Source organism: Vollenhovia emeryi, unplaced genomic scaffold (genome assembly GCF_000949405.1).
Source record: "Vollenhovia emeryi isolate VEMERY1.0 unplaced genomic scaffold, V.emery_V1.0 DF939155.1, whole genome shotgun sequence".
NCBI classification, from domain to species: Eukaryota; Metazoa; Arthropoda; class Insecta; order Hymenoptera; family Formicidae; genus Vollenhovia; species Vollenhovia emeryi.
Window position 1 is genome coordinate 226421 of NW_011967211.1, and position 15874 is coordinate 242294.

The 15874-nt window shown below is 45.3% G+C and overlaps 1 protein-coding gene across 6 annotated transcripts in view; it reads left to right on the top strand.

Moving 5' to 3' along the window:
- The first annotated feature begins 1148 nt into the window (after positions 1–1148).
- The window catches only part of LOC105565051 (transcription factor Sox-2), a 115145-nt gene continuing 100419 nt past the window's right edge, over positions 1149–15874 (top strand). For 5 of the 6 annotated variants that reach the window (XR_001009170.1, XR_001009169.1, XR_001009171.1 and 2 more), the window contains exon 1: positions 1149–3647. Coding sequence is in view for 3 of the 6 variants with exons in the window: in XM_012017890.1 (XP_011873280.1) it covers positions 2227–3647 (1421 nt within the window). In the remaining 3 variants the exon portion in view is untranslated. Of the gene's footprint in view, positions 3648–6516; positions 10078–15874 lie in introns of those variants that run through there. The other variant, XM_012017892.1, reaches the window with a different exon arrangement.

A 15874-nucleotide genomic window follows, 5' to 3' on the forward strand; every position in this document is an offset into this window, starting at 1 on the left:
AATCGAGATCCTCGTTGCAATCTCTCAATCTCTTTTCGAATATATCGAGCGGTGATAGAGAGCAGTGGAATAAAATTCGGAATTGTCATTGGATCCGAAAATTGTTCGGCGACAGTAAGAGAAGTCGGGAGGAAAAGCGAATTCTCAACTTTCAACCAGAAAAAAAAAAGAACATTTTGCTGATAAAATACAACAGATGAAGCGCACACGAAGTGAGACGCGGAAAATACATTTTTCATTTTAGTCTGTTTTCTAGATCTTTCACACACACACACAAAAACTTGAATCTAATGAAAATGGAAGATTTTATCGATATTTTTCTAGAATGTTAAAACTTTCAAAGTTATTTTCCTTCAAATCTTACACGGGTAACATGACACCCGGCTTTCATCTATGTATTTTAAGTAGCTCCGCGTATCTGCTTATCTATTAGGTCCTGAAACTTTCTTATCGCGAGCCGCGCATTAGACATACTCGTGCATTAATGTCGATGTGTATCGCGCAGCCTCCAACTCGTGACCAAAGGAGCGAAGTAAGGCTCGCGGACGCACATATCGGCGATGCTCAACGGCGCGGCGGCCGCGTAGCGGTACATGCGTCCGACGGGCAGCCGATTTCGCGGCGCGAAAAAGCAAGTAGAAACGTTGCCTGTGCACAAGACTGAACTACGAGAGGAACGAACGAGAGAGGGAGAGAAAGAGGGAGAGAGAGAGAGAGAGAGAGAGAGAGAAGGAGAGAGCGAGAGAGAGAGAGGACGCCGATAGCGCGGAGTAGGGACGAGAGAAGCGTGGAGGGGGTACGAGACGTCGGGAGCTGCGGCATCGCCGCGAGAGGTCGGTCATGTTCATCGAGGTGACGTCGGAGCAACGGCGCCGCCTCCATGGCGAACGAGCCGGCTGATTGGTCGAGAGAAATGATGGCAGGCGCGCCTGCCAATCGATTGCCCGCGGTGCGTACGGTGCGCGGTACAGCGGTCGGACGAGGTCCCCACTCTAAGCCCAAGGTGCTGGTCGCGAAGAGGGGCGCTTCCCGTCGAGGGAAGGGGAATGCCGTACCTTTGGCAGCGACCGAGCTACGATGTTGAAGACACGCGTTTAGCATCAGACAGTTTCGTTCGCTCGTGGAGAGTAGAAGTTGCTTCGCATCTTCTACGTCGGACTGTTCCTTCGTTGTCGTTGTCGTCCAGCGGTGACGAGTGGGCAGGCAGTGGTACGAAATAAAAGCATCGTCACCGCTTTTAGTCGTACGCACTGCGATTAGCAACGACCCTCGGGTGGGATCGTTGACGGAGTATAGTGCGTAAAAAAACGTGCGGGTGGGAAAACTTAGGGATTCTCGAACAGCGGGAGTACGCGTGAATTCTGCCAGTTGGACCAGTCTTCACGTTATTCCGTTTCCGGCTCGGGTTTCTCGTGCCACGCGCTCGCCGTTTGAGGGTGCCATCGTCTAGTTTCAAAGGCGACCGCCGCTCCGAGGCACTCGCGCTTAGTTGGCGCGTCGTTGCCGCATTGTCGTGACGCGATTCGTCGAGCGTACAGTGGCCCGCAGCCAGTCAGAGTGGCTGGCGAATGGTACGGAGTGGTGAGAGACTAGCAGTGAGGGGAAGAAAGTGTTAGTCTCGTACGGACGTCGTCGGCGAGCGGGTCGCTCTCGAAGCCTCTCTCTTCGCGATCTGCAGGGGGAAAAGACGAGAAGAATACGAGTGACTGCATTCAAAATGACGTGTAGAAGACTATATCGATAGTACGATGATCACGACTGGTGTCCGTCGAGACTGTATTCACATGGGATTGATTGCCTTGTGAACATCCGCGATTTGAGCTCGACGTCTGCTGCACAGAACCAACTGGTGAACACGAGCCGCATTGGTACCACGGTATGACCATTCGTGGCTATCGTATCATTTGACGCGACCGTGCGATGGATTGATCAACACCCTGTGACCACAACGTGTGTGTGCGCGCGCGCGCGTTTGGCGATCGTTCCTTTTCGGGGGTGTCTTGGTAGTGATTTAATTGCCGGTGACTTGAAGAATTCGCGGTTGATTTTCATGCGATCGTCTCGCGAGCGGAGGTGAAACGCAGTGACGAGTGGTGATCGTGATTCCGGACAACGCGGCGATCCACCTAGGTGGATCGATATTGACTCGGCGTGCCCCGTTGATTTTCTTCGTCGTCGAACAGTACTAGAAAGGGCAGCAAACTGTACGGGCACAGGCAGGAAGAGATGCACACGATGGAGACGGACATGAAGGGCGGCAGCCTGCATGCCCAGATACCACCACCGCATACGCACCAGGGTGTTTCGCCGATGGGTCATCACGGCATGACCCATCCCTCTTACGGATCTATGAGCGGGTTGGTCCACAATCCCGCGCTGTCTGGGAGTCCGCCCGGCGCGGGTGGCTTGGGTCTCAGTCTTCAACATCATCATCAGACCTCGCATCATTACGCATCCTTACATGCCGTCGCCGCCGCAGCCGTTCAACAGCAGCAGCAGCAGCAGCAACAGCAGCAGCAGCAGCAGAGCATGCACGCAATGGCGGCCCAGCAGAGCGCCCAGCAGCAGCAGCATCATCCGCATCAGCCGCCGCAGCAGCAATCGCAATCGCAACATCATCAAGCTAACAATCATAATAATCCAAATCCTAGCAATTCCTCCAACGCCAAGAATAACAACATGGACCGCGTGAAGAGGCCGATGAATGCCTTCATGGTATGGTCGCGAGGTCAACGGCGCAAGATGGCCCAGGAGAATCCTAAGATGCACAATTCCGAGATATCGAAGCGCCTCGGAGCCGAGTGGAAGCTTCTCAGCGAGGCGGAGAAGCGCCCGTTCATCGACGAGGCGAAGAGATTACGCGCGGTACACATGAAGGAGCACCCGGACTACAAGTACCGGCCGCGTCGCAAGACAAAGACGCTGATCAAGAAGGACAAGTTCCAGCTGGGCGGAGGGGTCGCCGGCGTTGGCGGCATGCTCGGCGTTGATCAGCGGCAGGTCGGCACTAGCGGTGGGCCGCAGCAGCCGCAATTGCCCCGCGACGTTTATCAGATGCCCAGCGGCTACATGCCCAACGGTTATATGATGCACGATCCAACGGCCGCGTACCAGCAGCACGTCGCGTACGGCAGTCACATGCACGGTGCTGGCGCGGCGGCCACCGCCGCTTATCCGAGGTACGACGCCATGAACCACATGGGCAGCGGCAGTCCTGGCTCCATCAACACCTACATGAACGGCTACGCTGGATACGGCACCACCGCCATACCGGGCGGCTCACCGTCACCGTATCATCAGGCCCAGCCGGGCTCGCAGATGTCGAGTCATAGTCCTAGTGGAAGCAGCATTAAGTCCGAGCCGACGAGCCCGGCGAGCGGTGGTGGCATACACACCCCGACGCCGACGGGCGGCCCGACGACCACGGGGGCAGCGGTTCCCGTCGGCCAAACCGTCAAGCGGGAATACATGGGCCAGCCGCAGGGGAACCAGCAGACGCAGGGTGATCTCAGGCAGATGATCTCGATGTACTTGCCGCAGGGTGTCGAACAGGGGGTTGTGCATGCCGGTGGCGTCTACTCGCCGGGACCGTCGCCTGACTTGTCGCAGCATTCGCATCATACGTCGTCTATTCAGCTTCAACACATGTAAGCTATTATGAAACAAAGGCAATGGAAACGGAAACCTCTTTCGCAATACTTTCACACATCCTTTCTCCTCGCTTATGTTTGCTTGCAAACAGCTTTTTCGAATCGTAGCCCGGGATAAATCGCAAACGCTTCACATGGTCGTATCTCTTGACACCTTGCGCTCCATTTTTATGTAGAATACAAATTGGACTATAACACTTCCTCTCAAATACTTTATTTACATGACAACGGAGTAAGGTTTTCACAGGAATTAACATTTAATTGGCAAGCCCTCGCAATTCATATTCATTTCCATCGTATCTCCCATGTTTCAATTCAATATTTCGCACTGCTGTTATCTGCACTTTCCTCACTCGACGTATTAATACGGAGCCTATCGATATCAAATGTCTCTATCACAATATTAACCGTAGATTCCACCTAAATATTCTTACTACAAACTCGGCATAATATTTACGTTCCAAGGTAACGATATGTTTTGGTTATACGTAAACAGCAATATGTAGCATCCCCGGCCGGCTATTCGAATCGGTACATACAATTTACAATTCTGGTGGTTTAATAACGTCGAATGTGACAAATGTAACGGGGGTTTATCCTAGTACGATGTTGATTGCACTGCTCGCTTGAATTATAAATAACGAGAGTCATATCTTCGCGGATATCATCGATCTTCGCGATCGAAATTCGTGGCTCGAGCGTCGTCGGAGTTCGCAGGAAATCCCAACAGTATTATTCATATTTTATATATATGTACATGTATATGCAATAGACACGCGAGATATTTAATTTTTCTGTCTAATCTAAATTGAACATTTAGTCCTATTTATTTCACATTATTAAAAGTCTTCAATTTCGTCCGAACAGTTTTTGGAAAAATGTTAGTTCTGTTTCATGGTTGCTGTAAATTCTACAACAAAAGTTTACGTCTTCAACGTAAAGGCATTCATTACGCACTTCCTGGCCTTCAATCGAATTTGTGACAGGGACCTCCTGTATTCCGTACACGCGATAATTCGTGAGTGTCGTGTTACCAATGCTCCGCTCGAGAATTATTTCCTTTCTATCAAACGAGCATGTAATATAAGTACATACATTATCCGTCTCTTTTTCTACAGGATATATTCTCGCGTTTATCGATTTCGCGCCGCGAACCACTTTACACACTTTTTGTCACTAGAGAATTTGATAAAGACATAACATGATAAGGATGCGGAGCCTATTAATACGGATATAGAGTCAATTGATTTCGTGACGATGTTTCTGGACCCTCTATCGTTTCTTAACTGCTAAAACGGTGACCTGCGATCCACTCGTTCTCATATTTGGAATTTACAATCGCTTATTCCGCACAATCATTACTATTTCAAGAGTTAGTAAGGTGGAACTGGTAAGATATCATTACGTTAGGAAATTATAGACCGGCGTGTCGAGTCAGCAGCGGTGAAAAAAGCATGAAACGTCGATTTACCTTGCGCCAAGGTGCAACAATCTACCGTGTTTGATGAAATGTGGTTATGAGTTTGATAATGAGTGAAAAATTAGAAGATACAAATAAATCTGTAGATGATCTACAAGTGTACGCTAAAATTTTTTTTTGCTTTTGTCATAATTATTATATCTAAATAATTATCGCTGCAAAGGTGTAAAATTGTTTATCTGTAAATTCATCTGCCTTTCAGACGCACGCAAAGTCTTGCACATACCACATCGAATTTCTTTACGCTGAGAAATATTCATCGAAACATGATTCATGTTTATTCATGCCGTTTTCACGACTCGTAACATAAGCGAATTTTAATCACTATCTTTTGCACATCTCTTATTCAAGTAACTGCTCCCACACTTAAAACACCGCCTTACTAAGGATTATAAATAGAATTGATAACAAATTATGGTAATATAAAATCGATAGAAAGATAGATAAAATTGATATTTGACAAGTGCTTGCACTATAACAGATTTATAAGGATTTACATTATACGGAATTGATACAAAGCTACATGTGCATTTAATGGAAACTTTAAGACTCTAAACAGACCAAATATCTCGTTTATTTTTCACTTATTTTCTTACCATGTCCCATCCCACTCGGTTACACTGGATGTTTTTATAATTTTTAAACACAGACGATTATTTTATTGAACTTTAATCTTGTTTGTTAGACAGAGAATACCAGAGTATAAAAATTTGTGCAAGTACTTCCATTATTTGTGAATCGCACGTGATCATTTCCGTAACTGTAACTTCTATTACATCAGTTTTATCCATCTTACTTCTTTTTTCCGTTGATTCTTATCGTTAACTGCACTAAGATGTATCATTGTTTATACTGGATACATGACAGAAATTTTATAAGACCTGGATATCGAATTGTTTTTAACATAGGGTCCAGAACGAAGCAGAGTTCACGTTACTACACGTTCAGTTTGAGATTAAAATTTACTTTCCTTTGTGAAAACTTCTTTCTTTCCTCCGTTGTCTTTTCTCATTTTGTCTCTCTGTTACGAATAGTTTTTATGAATAATCGTCCTTCAAGTTGCGAGAATAAATATCTACTCTAATTGGCGTTCCGGTATAGGCTGAGTCAAAAAACCTTCAAATTTATCCAGAACAATAATTTTTTCCAGAGAGTTTAATTTTTGGCACATTTTTACGTTGAACCTTGTTTCATTTTATGTGTTCTTGTAACAATCCCATGTCAACTTACTCGAGTAGTATTTAATTTTATCACAATCGCCGAATAATAGTCGCAAAGGTCCTCTGACTCATCCTATCTCTCCGATAAACGAACAGCCAGAGCTAGAAATTTAAGAACGTTTTCTCATATCTATTCCGCAACCTAACGCAAAACATGACGCCGTAGGGATATCGTAGCTTAAAGTGGGGCACGCTTCGACGGACGCCTGTGCAGATGGACATCTCACGTTAGGGGGTAACAAACGTAAGGGGAGAGGAGGAAAGAAAATGCGGGAGATGAAAATACGAAGCAAAGGGGACCGCATAGCGAGAGCGAGCGAGCGTGAGAGTGGAATGGGTGGGTGGCAGGGAGGAAGAAAAAGAGATAAAACATAGTTGCACGACACTTTAAGGGGGCTATTGTCCACTTTTACCAATGTAGATTAGATTCAATCTTGGCTCAACGTGCTTTTTATCTTTTCTTACTTCTGGAATTGTAAAAAGTGAGCTAAACCAAAATTAAAGTTAATCAGCATCGGTAGAAATGGACGCACATTAATGACAAGGCTGCGTCTTATCTCTTTCTCTTCTTCCTTTCCGCGAGAAAGCGCTCTCGCGTCCGCTACGCGAAAGGCCGCGCCTTCGCTCGCATTCACATCTCACGAAAGACTCTCTCCATCAACGTCGTCCATACTGCACATTATCACCGACCGCGCGTCCTCCCTATTCGGCGTCGATAGGGATATCCATGAAGACATTCGACCTGTAGAAGACGTCAATAACATTACTTGCGTTGTGTGCTCCCGTAAAACGACCGAATATTGCCAAAGAGGTGAAACGATATAGGTAATATAGGACCGGACGCGTTGTATATCCATATCAGTTCCATTTGAATCCCGACAGCATCTCAACTTAGTATCAGCCGTAATTCATGTATTTCTTCAGATTTTTGTTAAGGTACCTTTGTAACAGTGAGATATTATTCGTCCGATTCGCGAGACGCAATTGTTAATTTCCATCGCAATCTCACTTATCTCCACCGTTATTTCTGCGTTTCCCCATTTAATAACAAGAAATCATTAATTAAACAATAGCCCGACAATAGAAATAATAATTAAATACTTACATTGGAAACGAGCCAGCGCAATTTCTTGCATTAAAAGAAGATGGAACGTATGGGTATACGATAAGCTAAGATTTTTATATATAAAATTTTTTTATCGGCAAAATAAAATCTAAAAAAAAGCGAAAAATTATTTTCTTGATATTATGTAACATTTCAAATGCCTTATTTACAACTGTTGCAAGGTATATGTAGATATATATATATTGCAATATTAAGCTATTGCTTTTGGAGACGGTCAGTTTCTTACACGTAGTGTAAATACCATCATCGCAGTATCGTCTTAGTAAATTTTATTAGATGTCTACGCGTAAACAGTGACAATGCACAATCTAAAATATTTAATTTAACGCAGCTTACGAACTAAAGGGCCGAATGGAGCCGTGGGCGAACGATGATGGTCCTGTTGTAAGCATCTTCGATGCTACAACTATTACAATCGATTATTGTAAACAGCACTAATCTGACGAAAACCGCTTCTTTTATTTTTAAGTAATACAAAATCAATTCTCTCAATTAGTTCTGTCGATATTCAGTAACCCAAAGATAATTTTCACTTAAGAGGCATTAACCCAAAAACAAAACGGTCCACATTTCTCCTAGAGTAGAGTGTGTTACGAACAGTCCAAATGATTACTAACTGTGGGCCCCAAAATGGGTCGCCGTCTTCTTTTTCCAGAATATTCAGAATAGCTTCTCTTGATTAAAGTATTCCCCATTGAACGTGCATTCTGCGATAGACATCTACTGTTCGTGTATAATATGTTTGAGATATTATAAAATCGTCGCAACTGTATATAGTGTATCTGTAAATAGATATGTATATATACAAAGTATACATAGAGTCCAAAGAGAGTATGTGCATTTTCGTGATAGCTTCATTATCACGAGAGCTTAGAGAGAAATGGGATGGAGTTGGCGGGGATTGAGCAGTTTTTTTTTTTGACGATGACGTATTTACGCTGAAAGGTAGACGATATAGATAATGTAACACCAGTGACGGTATCTGTGCGTAAAAAAAGGTATATTGTTATTCCCGACTTCTCGAAATAGAGCTTAATTCCGATGAGCTTTGCAACAAGTGCTAACAAGTCGTTAGTATCACACGAAGTGCAGTTCGTTTAATAGCGTAGAAGAACCTATCGGAATCAGCTTCATTTTCAGAACAACCGAACAATAATATTCTTTTTGTATATAATTTTCGTTTTCTCCGAGCGCTTGAAGTAGCAACGGCTTATGATTTTCGTCATTGTAGCGTATAAATATTAATTTTGTATCGTATTATTATGATTATCATGTTACGTGCCCGTTAGTTATTATTATTAGTTGTAAAGGGTATACGATTTTTTAAGTTACTGTTATCATCCTCGCCTTGATACATTATGTTCGAATCGAGCATCCGCAATGCTCGGATGCGCTTGTATTCTTATAGTTTGACTCTGTCTTGTGGATGACGATGACTCACTTCGTATTACTTGAAAAGTACCCGAAACCAACGTATTTCGCTAAATAACGGAATACGCCGGTTGGATCGACTGCAAGTCGCTTGCTTTAATTAATGCATTATCATCGATTGTCATTGTTACACCGTATTTCTTCTAACCGAAATAGTATCTCGTCGTCGTCCTCGTGATTCGTTTATGAATAAAAAGTAATAGATATGTATATGCGATACAATATTTCTCTCGTAAAAATGCCCTTTCGGGCCAACCTAACGAGGCTTTAGAGTTTAACCGTAGATTTTTTACGAGCAGCTAGCCTCCTTGATTAATCTCTGTAACTCACATACCTCTGTGATATGTGAAGTCGAAGGAGAGCGTGTAGTTTATTTAATGCAATTCTGTTTATGACGAATTAGTGTTTCACATATGTATATACCTTTATGACATAACTATAACGAGTCATGTGTAACAAGCACTAAAATAGTGTATGCAGTGATGATAATAGTAACGAGGCATCGATGATAATTTGATAATCCTCGCATGACGTCCTCATTGTTTTATTGCGAAACCTCGACGAACGATGGGCGAAATTCAATCCTTAAGTGCTCATTGATTTCGAGCGAATCATTTTTGTTTCGGCCATTTTCTTTTTTTTATTTTATTTTAAAGACAATCGAAGAGACTAGTTGTTCATAAAATCCTTTACTTTCGAATTGCAAATATCAGTTTGGTTTAAAGGAACAAAGTGCCGGCTCGCAAAACAAAAATGACTCTCGACACTAGTGTGCTTAAGGGTTCTTAATTTCCCAATTAGTTTTTTCTTTTAACAGGCAACCGACGCGCATATGCATAAATCATTATCGAATCCCATTATTAACTTTCAGCTCGAAGCGGGAGTGTTGTAATAAACGAAAGTATCTATGTTTCGGATGCCGAAGAGATTTTGCCCGTGCAAAGTCTCCTTTGTGCCCTAACAATCTCAATCGATGCTTGCTGTTGCGATTCGATCTGTGATAAGAAACATTCATAAGAAAAGTATCTTGTATGTATACGAGATGTACACGAGTGTGCGGTGCTCTACGTTAAATATGCCTTCATTATTTTCATACTTATTCGTTACAGTTTACTCGTTGTTAATATTTTCTTTGCCTTTTCTCAAAATATGTAAAAATGTATTACATATTTGATATAACAAAATATATTTATATATAATACATCACAATATATTTTTATAATAATATAATATATATATTCAAATATTATTATAACATATATATTATTGACACACAATGTATTATATATTATTGTTGCGCTTTGTTTCCGTAAAAGTACACAGTACAAAATTCTAGAATCATCATTTCAAACACGTGAGATCTCTCTCGGCTCCAGAAAGCATTAGAATTAATCTAAACGAATTATTACACGGTAGAAACTAGGAAGTCATATACGTTCTCGGCAATTATATACCTATTGTAATTTAGAGACATATCGAAAGACTTCTTACTTTCGAAGCCTTCTGTCCGAGAACGTTTCGTGGCATAGAGCAGCGTGCACTCGTATAGTCTCCAACTTTTCGCAAAAACACCCTGTTTCAGCAAGCTGCTATATACACGCATTGCACAAGCTTGTAAATTAGTAAGAGATACATAACCGCATATTTCGCATTTCTTACTCTTCATGTCAAGGCGCATTCCGTAAAGATCCGAACACCTCGATTGTATCATACATGCCCACGCTCGATTATGATTTAACGCGAATGATCGTGAACTCTGTAATGTATATACGTTGCGATCTATTAGAATATAATATTATACATATATTACACTGATATATATATATATAATATATATATATATATAGATAGATATAAATTGTACATCAGCAACCTAAACTCGTGTTTTTAATTTGACCGTCCTTATATCATCTTTTGTATCTATCATCCTCTCGACACACTGTCTTCATTTCGATATTATACGTTTATGTTTATTTAAAAGTTAACGACGAAATAAGACTCGTTAAAAACAATTCGATTGCACTGATAGCGAGCAGCGAGAGAATCTCGTCCACTCGTGGGTGGAAAGTGAGTTACATCGACAGAAAGATTAACGAGAACGAGGAAAGTCGTATACGAGAAGTCTACCGAATCGTACGTTTCTCACATTTCGCCGTTTTGAATTTGCGAAATAATGGTCGGAATTTTTATGCGCCGGTGACCGTATTACCCAATCGGAAACGCGGCGCGACCATTTCTTGGTCGAGTCTCCGAGCGCGCAAACGCGAAACGAATCATCTTGCTCGTAGCGAGTCGCCGTCAAAATCCGCGCCGTGTCAACGGGACGAAACCGCGCGTACAGACACGCCCTGCGACCTGCGGCAGATGACGATTTTTTGGCCCGCGAACGGGCCCTTTAATTCCCCCGACGACGGGTCGCGGCGCGCATTCGCGAAATCGCGTTCCGATAAATATGTATATAATATATCGCGTATATACGCGTAAACGTGCGCGCCGAACGCGGTGTATGGCCGAGTGGAGACATTAATTCGCGCCAATAAATATTCTCATCGTTCCGGCACATAAACCCCGGCGTTTGTCATACACACGCAGTCATTTCGGTTAAAAGGCATTCCCTCCGCCACTGAATGCAAATGCGAGTAGCTCGTTGTGCGTGCCGCTAGGGTTCTCTAAAGTGCTTTCAATTACGCGTTCCACCTAACGTTCCCGAAGCGGTGCGACGCGACGGTCCTTGCGCGCGGAGGGCCGTTTTCCTATGTTTTACATAACCGGGATTTTCAAGTGTTTCACGCCCCACGAGGGCACGCACGCTGCGTGTCGACTGCGACGGCGGCGACGCGGCGCGAGGTGCGAGAGCTCGTCATTATTTAATACCCATATTGCTTCATCGGCTTTCTTCGTCCTCTCCGCCGCCTTCCCCGCGACGTTTAAAGCTGGGTGCCACGCTACGCGCGACTCGCACAAATTTCCCTTGGACATTCGTTATTACTTGCCGCACTATTCGTGATTCGCGGGCTGTCATTCGTAATTTGTCGTTTCGCTCGCGTTAACTTGGACAACTTTCAACCTTCACCTGTTACTACAGGACGTGTAGCAGAAGTCTACAATTAAAGTTCCAATCTTGGTTTAAAAAAACCACTGTTTTCGCGAGAAAACCGCACGGCTAGCGAATCGCTGCGAATGGCGAATCGATCAATTTTTCCTCCGCACTATTCAAGAGTATGCGAATCAGCGCCCAGCTTCAAGCTAAGACTCCGTAGACGCGTACTAATTTCAACGCAAGAGGCTTGCAACGAGCTTCTGACTGGTTGACTCGCATCGCCGCATGCGTTCTCGCATCTACGGAGACTTTAACTCGCGAGCGGCCACGTCGACGGCGAGGCGGAAAATTGTTTTCCTCTCGCGCGACCGCACGACGTGATGACATTGGTTGTCTGGCAATATGTTAGCCTGCCGCACAATTCGCATCTGTTTGTGTATTATGTGCCAGTTTAGCCGAACTGGGAAGAACGTGGCCTATTTGAACCGGGCGGACCCGGTTGCCACCGGCGCGAAGCCGCGAACAACAATGCTCGCGGAACAACTTTAGATAACGTTTCTTTAAATATCCCGTGCGTGCGTGGCGCGCGGCGATACACAGCCGCACGATATACGAGACGGACGACATGGAGCTGATTTAACGACACTTGTTGCTCGCACAAAGTTGGATAATAATTTCAGGTCGCTTCCCGGGTTTCGGGCGACGTGTCCAAACGCGTGTCGTACGTCCTTTTCCTTCGCGTCGCCATTTCTTTCGCCTAGTTAGAGCACAGCACGCGAGACTTTCCCGTTGTTATGATCGCTACGTTTTATTGCCTCGCGACACACTCCGGCTGCGCTGTACTCCGATTCAGATGTTTCCTTCCGTGGGAAATATTAAATCTTTCTTCGAATATTCCGCACTTGTGCGCCAAATTAGGTGTTTCGGAGGTAAACCTCGGGTATTTTTTTTACACGGAGAGACGGTTTCGCGACGACGATTCGCCGGTTTTACTCGATTCCAGGTAAAACACGACGTTATTAGCATAAATATATTAGTGCGCGTCCCCCTATTCCAGCATGCCGTGTAATAACTATTTCGTAACGAGCGATCGTCGTAATAATAGCGAGGTAAAGCTGACTTCGACACGCGATCAAGTAGCAAGGCTAAGTGCGGTGTAACAATGGCTCGAGGAGCAACAATTCCCTCGGTCAATTTTTCCTTTCAACGCCCGCCCCCGATGCGCAAATACTTTTCAATTAGAGAACAATCCGCGAACTGTCCGGCGGTAATTTGTTTAAATTATATTTACTTACGCGAGTTGAATGCGATCGCTGCTCCCTGGGACTAATTAAAGCGCGCCACGGGCTTTTCGCACGGTGGTCCTCATTGTTGTCTCGACGTCGAGCAAATTATTTTGATGGAGCCCGCGTTCGTCCGACACGTTCGACAGCGCGCGTATCTCAAAGGTCAAGATCGTCTGAGCGAGATAAAAATAAATGGCTTCCTTTACAAAATATACGACATACGCAGACAGCGGTGCGGAGTAAAACAAAGCCCGTCGAGAGGTCGTTTTAACGGAAGAAGATCTGAAAGGCCTGACGACGTAAATCCTGTTTTGGATATCTCGGAATTCGGATAATTTCTTCTGTAGATAGTTGGTAATACTTTTCGCTAAACATGCGCAACAAATGCACGCCGTACGCGTCCATCACGCGCGGAGTTAACGGCGAAATATTTTTACTCGCGGTATATACATAGATATCCGCGAAATAAATCACAGGTGATTTAGATTTTTCCGATATATGAAAATTACCGACCGCCGGGTATGCCATTTTAATCGCGCTTCCGCTTTAAAAAGTAACGTCCGCACAATGGTAGCGGTTTCTGCATGCGCGGTCGCGAAAATATTGCATAAATACGGTAACGCGCGAATTGTGGTCAATCTTGAAGCCCCTGTGTGCGTACGCATGCACGTTACGCCCGGAATCTATTGGCTATGACATAAATATGATATTACGAATACCGCCGAGCGATTCGGCGCGGGGTACATTCGGCGTAATAAAAGCGTGAAAAACAGGAAAATCACGTCATTACACGTAAACGTAGCCAATCTTTCATTCAAATCTCCCGTGATTTTTCCCTCTCGCGCGCGCGCGCGCGCAAAGTGCCGACCCTCGTCTCCGCCTCTCACCTTCGTCTCGCTTCCGATTCGCTTCTTTCAGCTCCGCGGTAAGCGCAGCGAGCGAGAATGACCCGGAAAATACGAATCCCAATCAGACGGCCGCGTCAGCGTCAGATCGATAAGGATGTATAAAGTTCACGTGAAAGTCGCGGGGGCACACTTGAAGCCTTAATAACTGTTTGCGCCTCGCGATAAATCAGTTTGCGCCCAGGTGGGAAGGGAAAAATGATGAAAAACGAGCGGCGCGAGCGAGCGAGAGGGCCCCGCTTTGATGCCGCTGCGCTTTAATCTCGAGCCGATCCCTCGGATCACGCGTGGGTACATCCCTGCGAAACATCCCCTCGCGAGTTGCAATTTGTAAGGTATCGCACACCTCGCCTCCGCTCTTCGTCTATTCGTCTGTAGTTCTCTCTCTCCCTCTCTCTCGCTCTCTCGCTCTCTCCCTCTCTCGCTCGCTATCACGGTTCCGTTGATCCGGTTAACCTCCGCCGCCCCTAAGTAAGATAATATTCACGGCCAATTACCTAAAACGTACTCCTTACGGCACCGCAGTTATTGGCAGCCTGCCACCGCTGCCGATCGAGTATCCGGTGCGAAACGACCTTGTTATTAACGTTCAAGTAAGCTTCACCAGGTCCAATAACCCTGACTTCGTTCTCTCCGGCAGGACCGTGGAGTCGATTGTTCGTCCGATACATTTGTTCCTGATTGAATAAATTTTCTTTTTGTCCACGGTTCGCTTCAGGAGAGGCGGTTCGCGTGGATCGGCTCTCGCGTCGAGAGGGTTTTTCTCCGTCAACTCTGCCGGCGCTCGGGCGCAAATTAACGGTCAGTCGCATGCCCGGTACCTTTCGCGAAAAGCAACAGCAACGACAGCGTGGCTTCACCTCTGTCGGGCTTATCGGCTCGCGGGCTACTTTTCATCGGCGTTACTGGCCGAAAAATCGCGGCGCCGAGATAATAAGCTCGCGATTACCGCCGGCGTCGATCCGACGCGATTTCTACGCCGACAGCGAGACGAGGGGACGACGGGCGCGCCGTCGCCGATCGGGAGATCTAACGGATCCATTAATCCATCCCGTGCGGGTTAACGAACTGCGAATCTCGCGCTTGTTATCCTGAGTGACTTAAACGATCGCGTACCCTCCCCGCGGTACCATAATCGCGATAATTACTGCGAACGTGGGTGTGCGAGAACCTTCGCGCCCTTCTCTCGCTCCCTGGAGGACGGAGAATGCGTCGTGCGTTTTACATCTGGGCGCTTTTCGTGCCTGCGAGTGGCGCAATTGTTTTCGACAGCGGCGCGTCTCCTAAATTAACGATCGAAAAATATAGAGGAAAGTAGAGGCCCTGTAATCGGGAACTGGCCGTGCGATTCTACGTTCGTAGAAGAGTGAGATAGCCTGGTGTTTCTCTCACACTCGCGGGAATTTGACGAACTCTTGTGGCCAGTCTCTGATTGCAGGGTCTCCAGAGGAAAGTCCTCTCTTATGAGATAGGTTTTCAATACGAGACAGCAGGTTCTCAACACTCGACTTCGATCACAAATTCTTCTTTCGCGTCCGGCGGAAGTGCGCGAGAAGTATAACTGAAAAAAAAGAAACAGTTCGGATATAGGACCTTCTTCCGCTTTTTCGCAACCATTACACGATCTAGCAATGAATTTTCCACTAATCAGAATTAGCCAAGGGCTATAAATTCATGGTGGAGTCAAATAATGATGCCTATTAATTTAACAGAAAACCGCTATCCCATATTAGAAT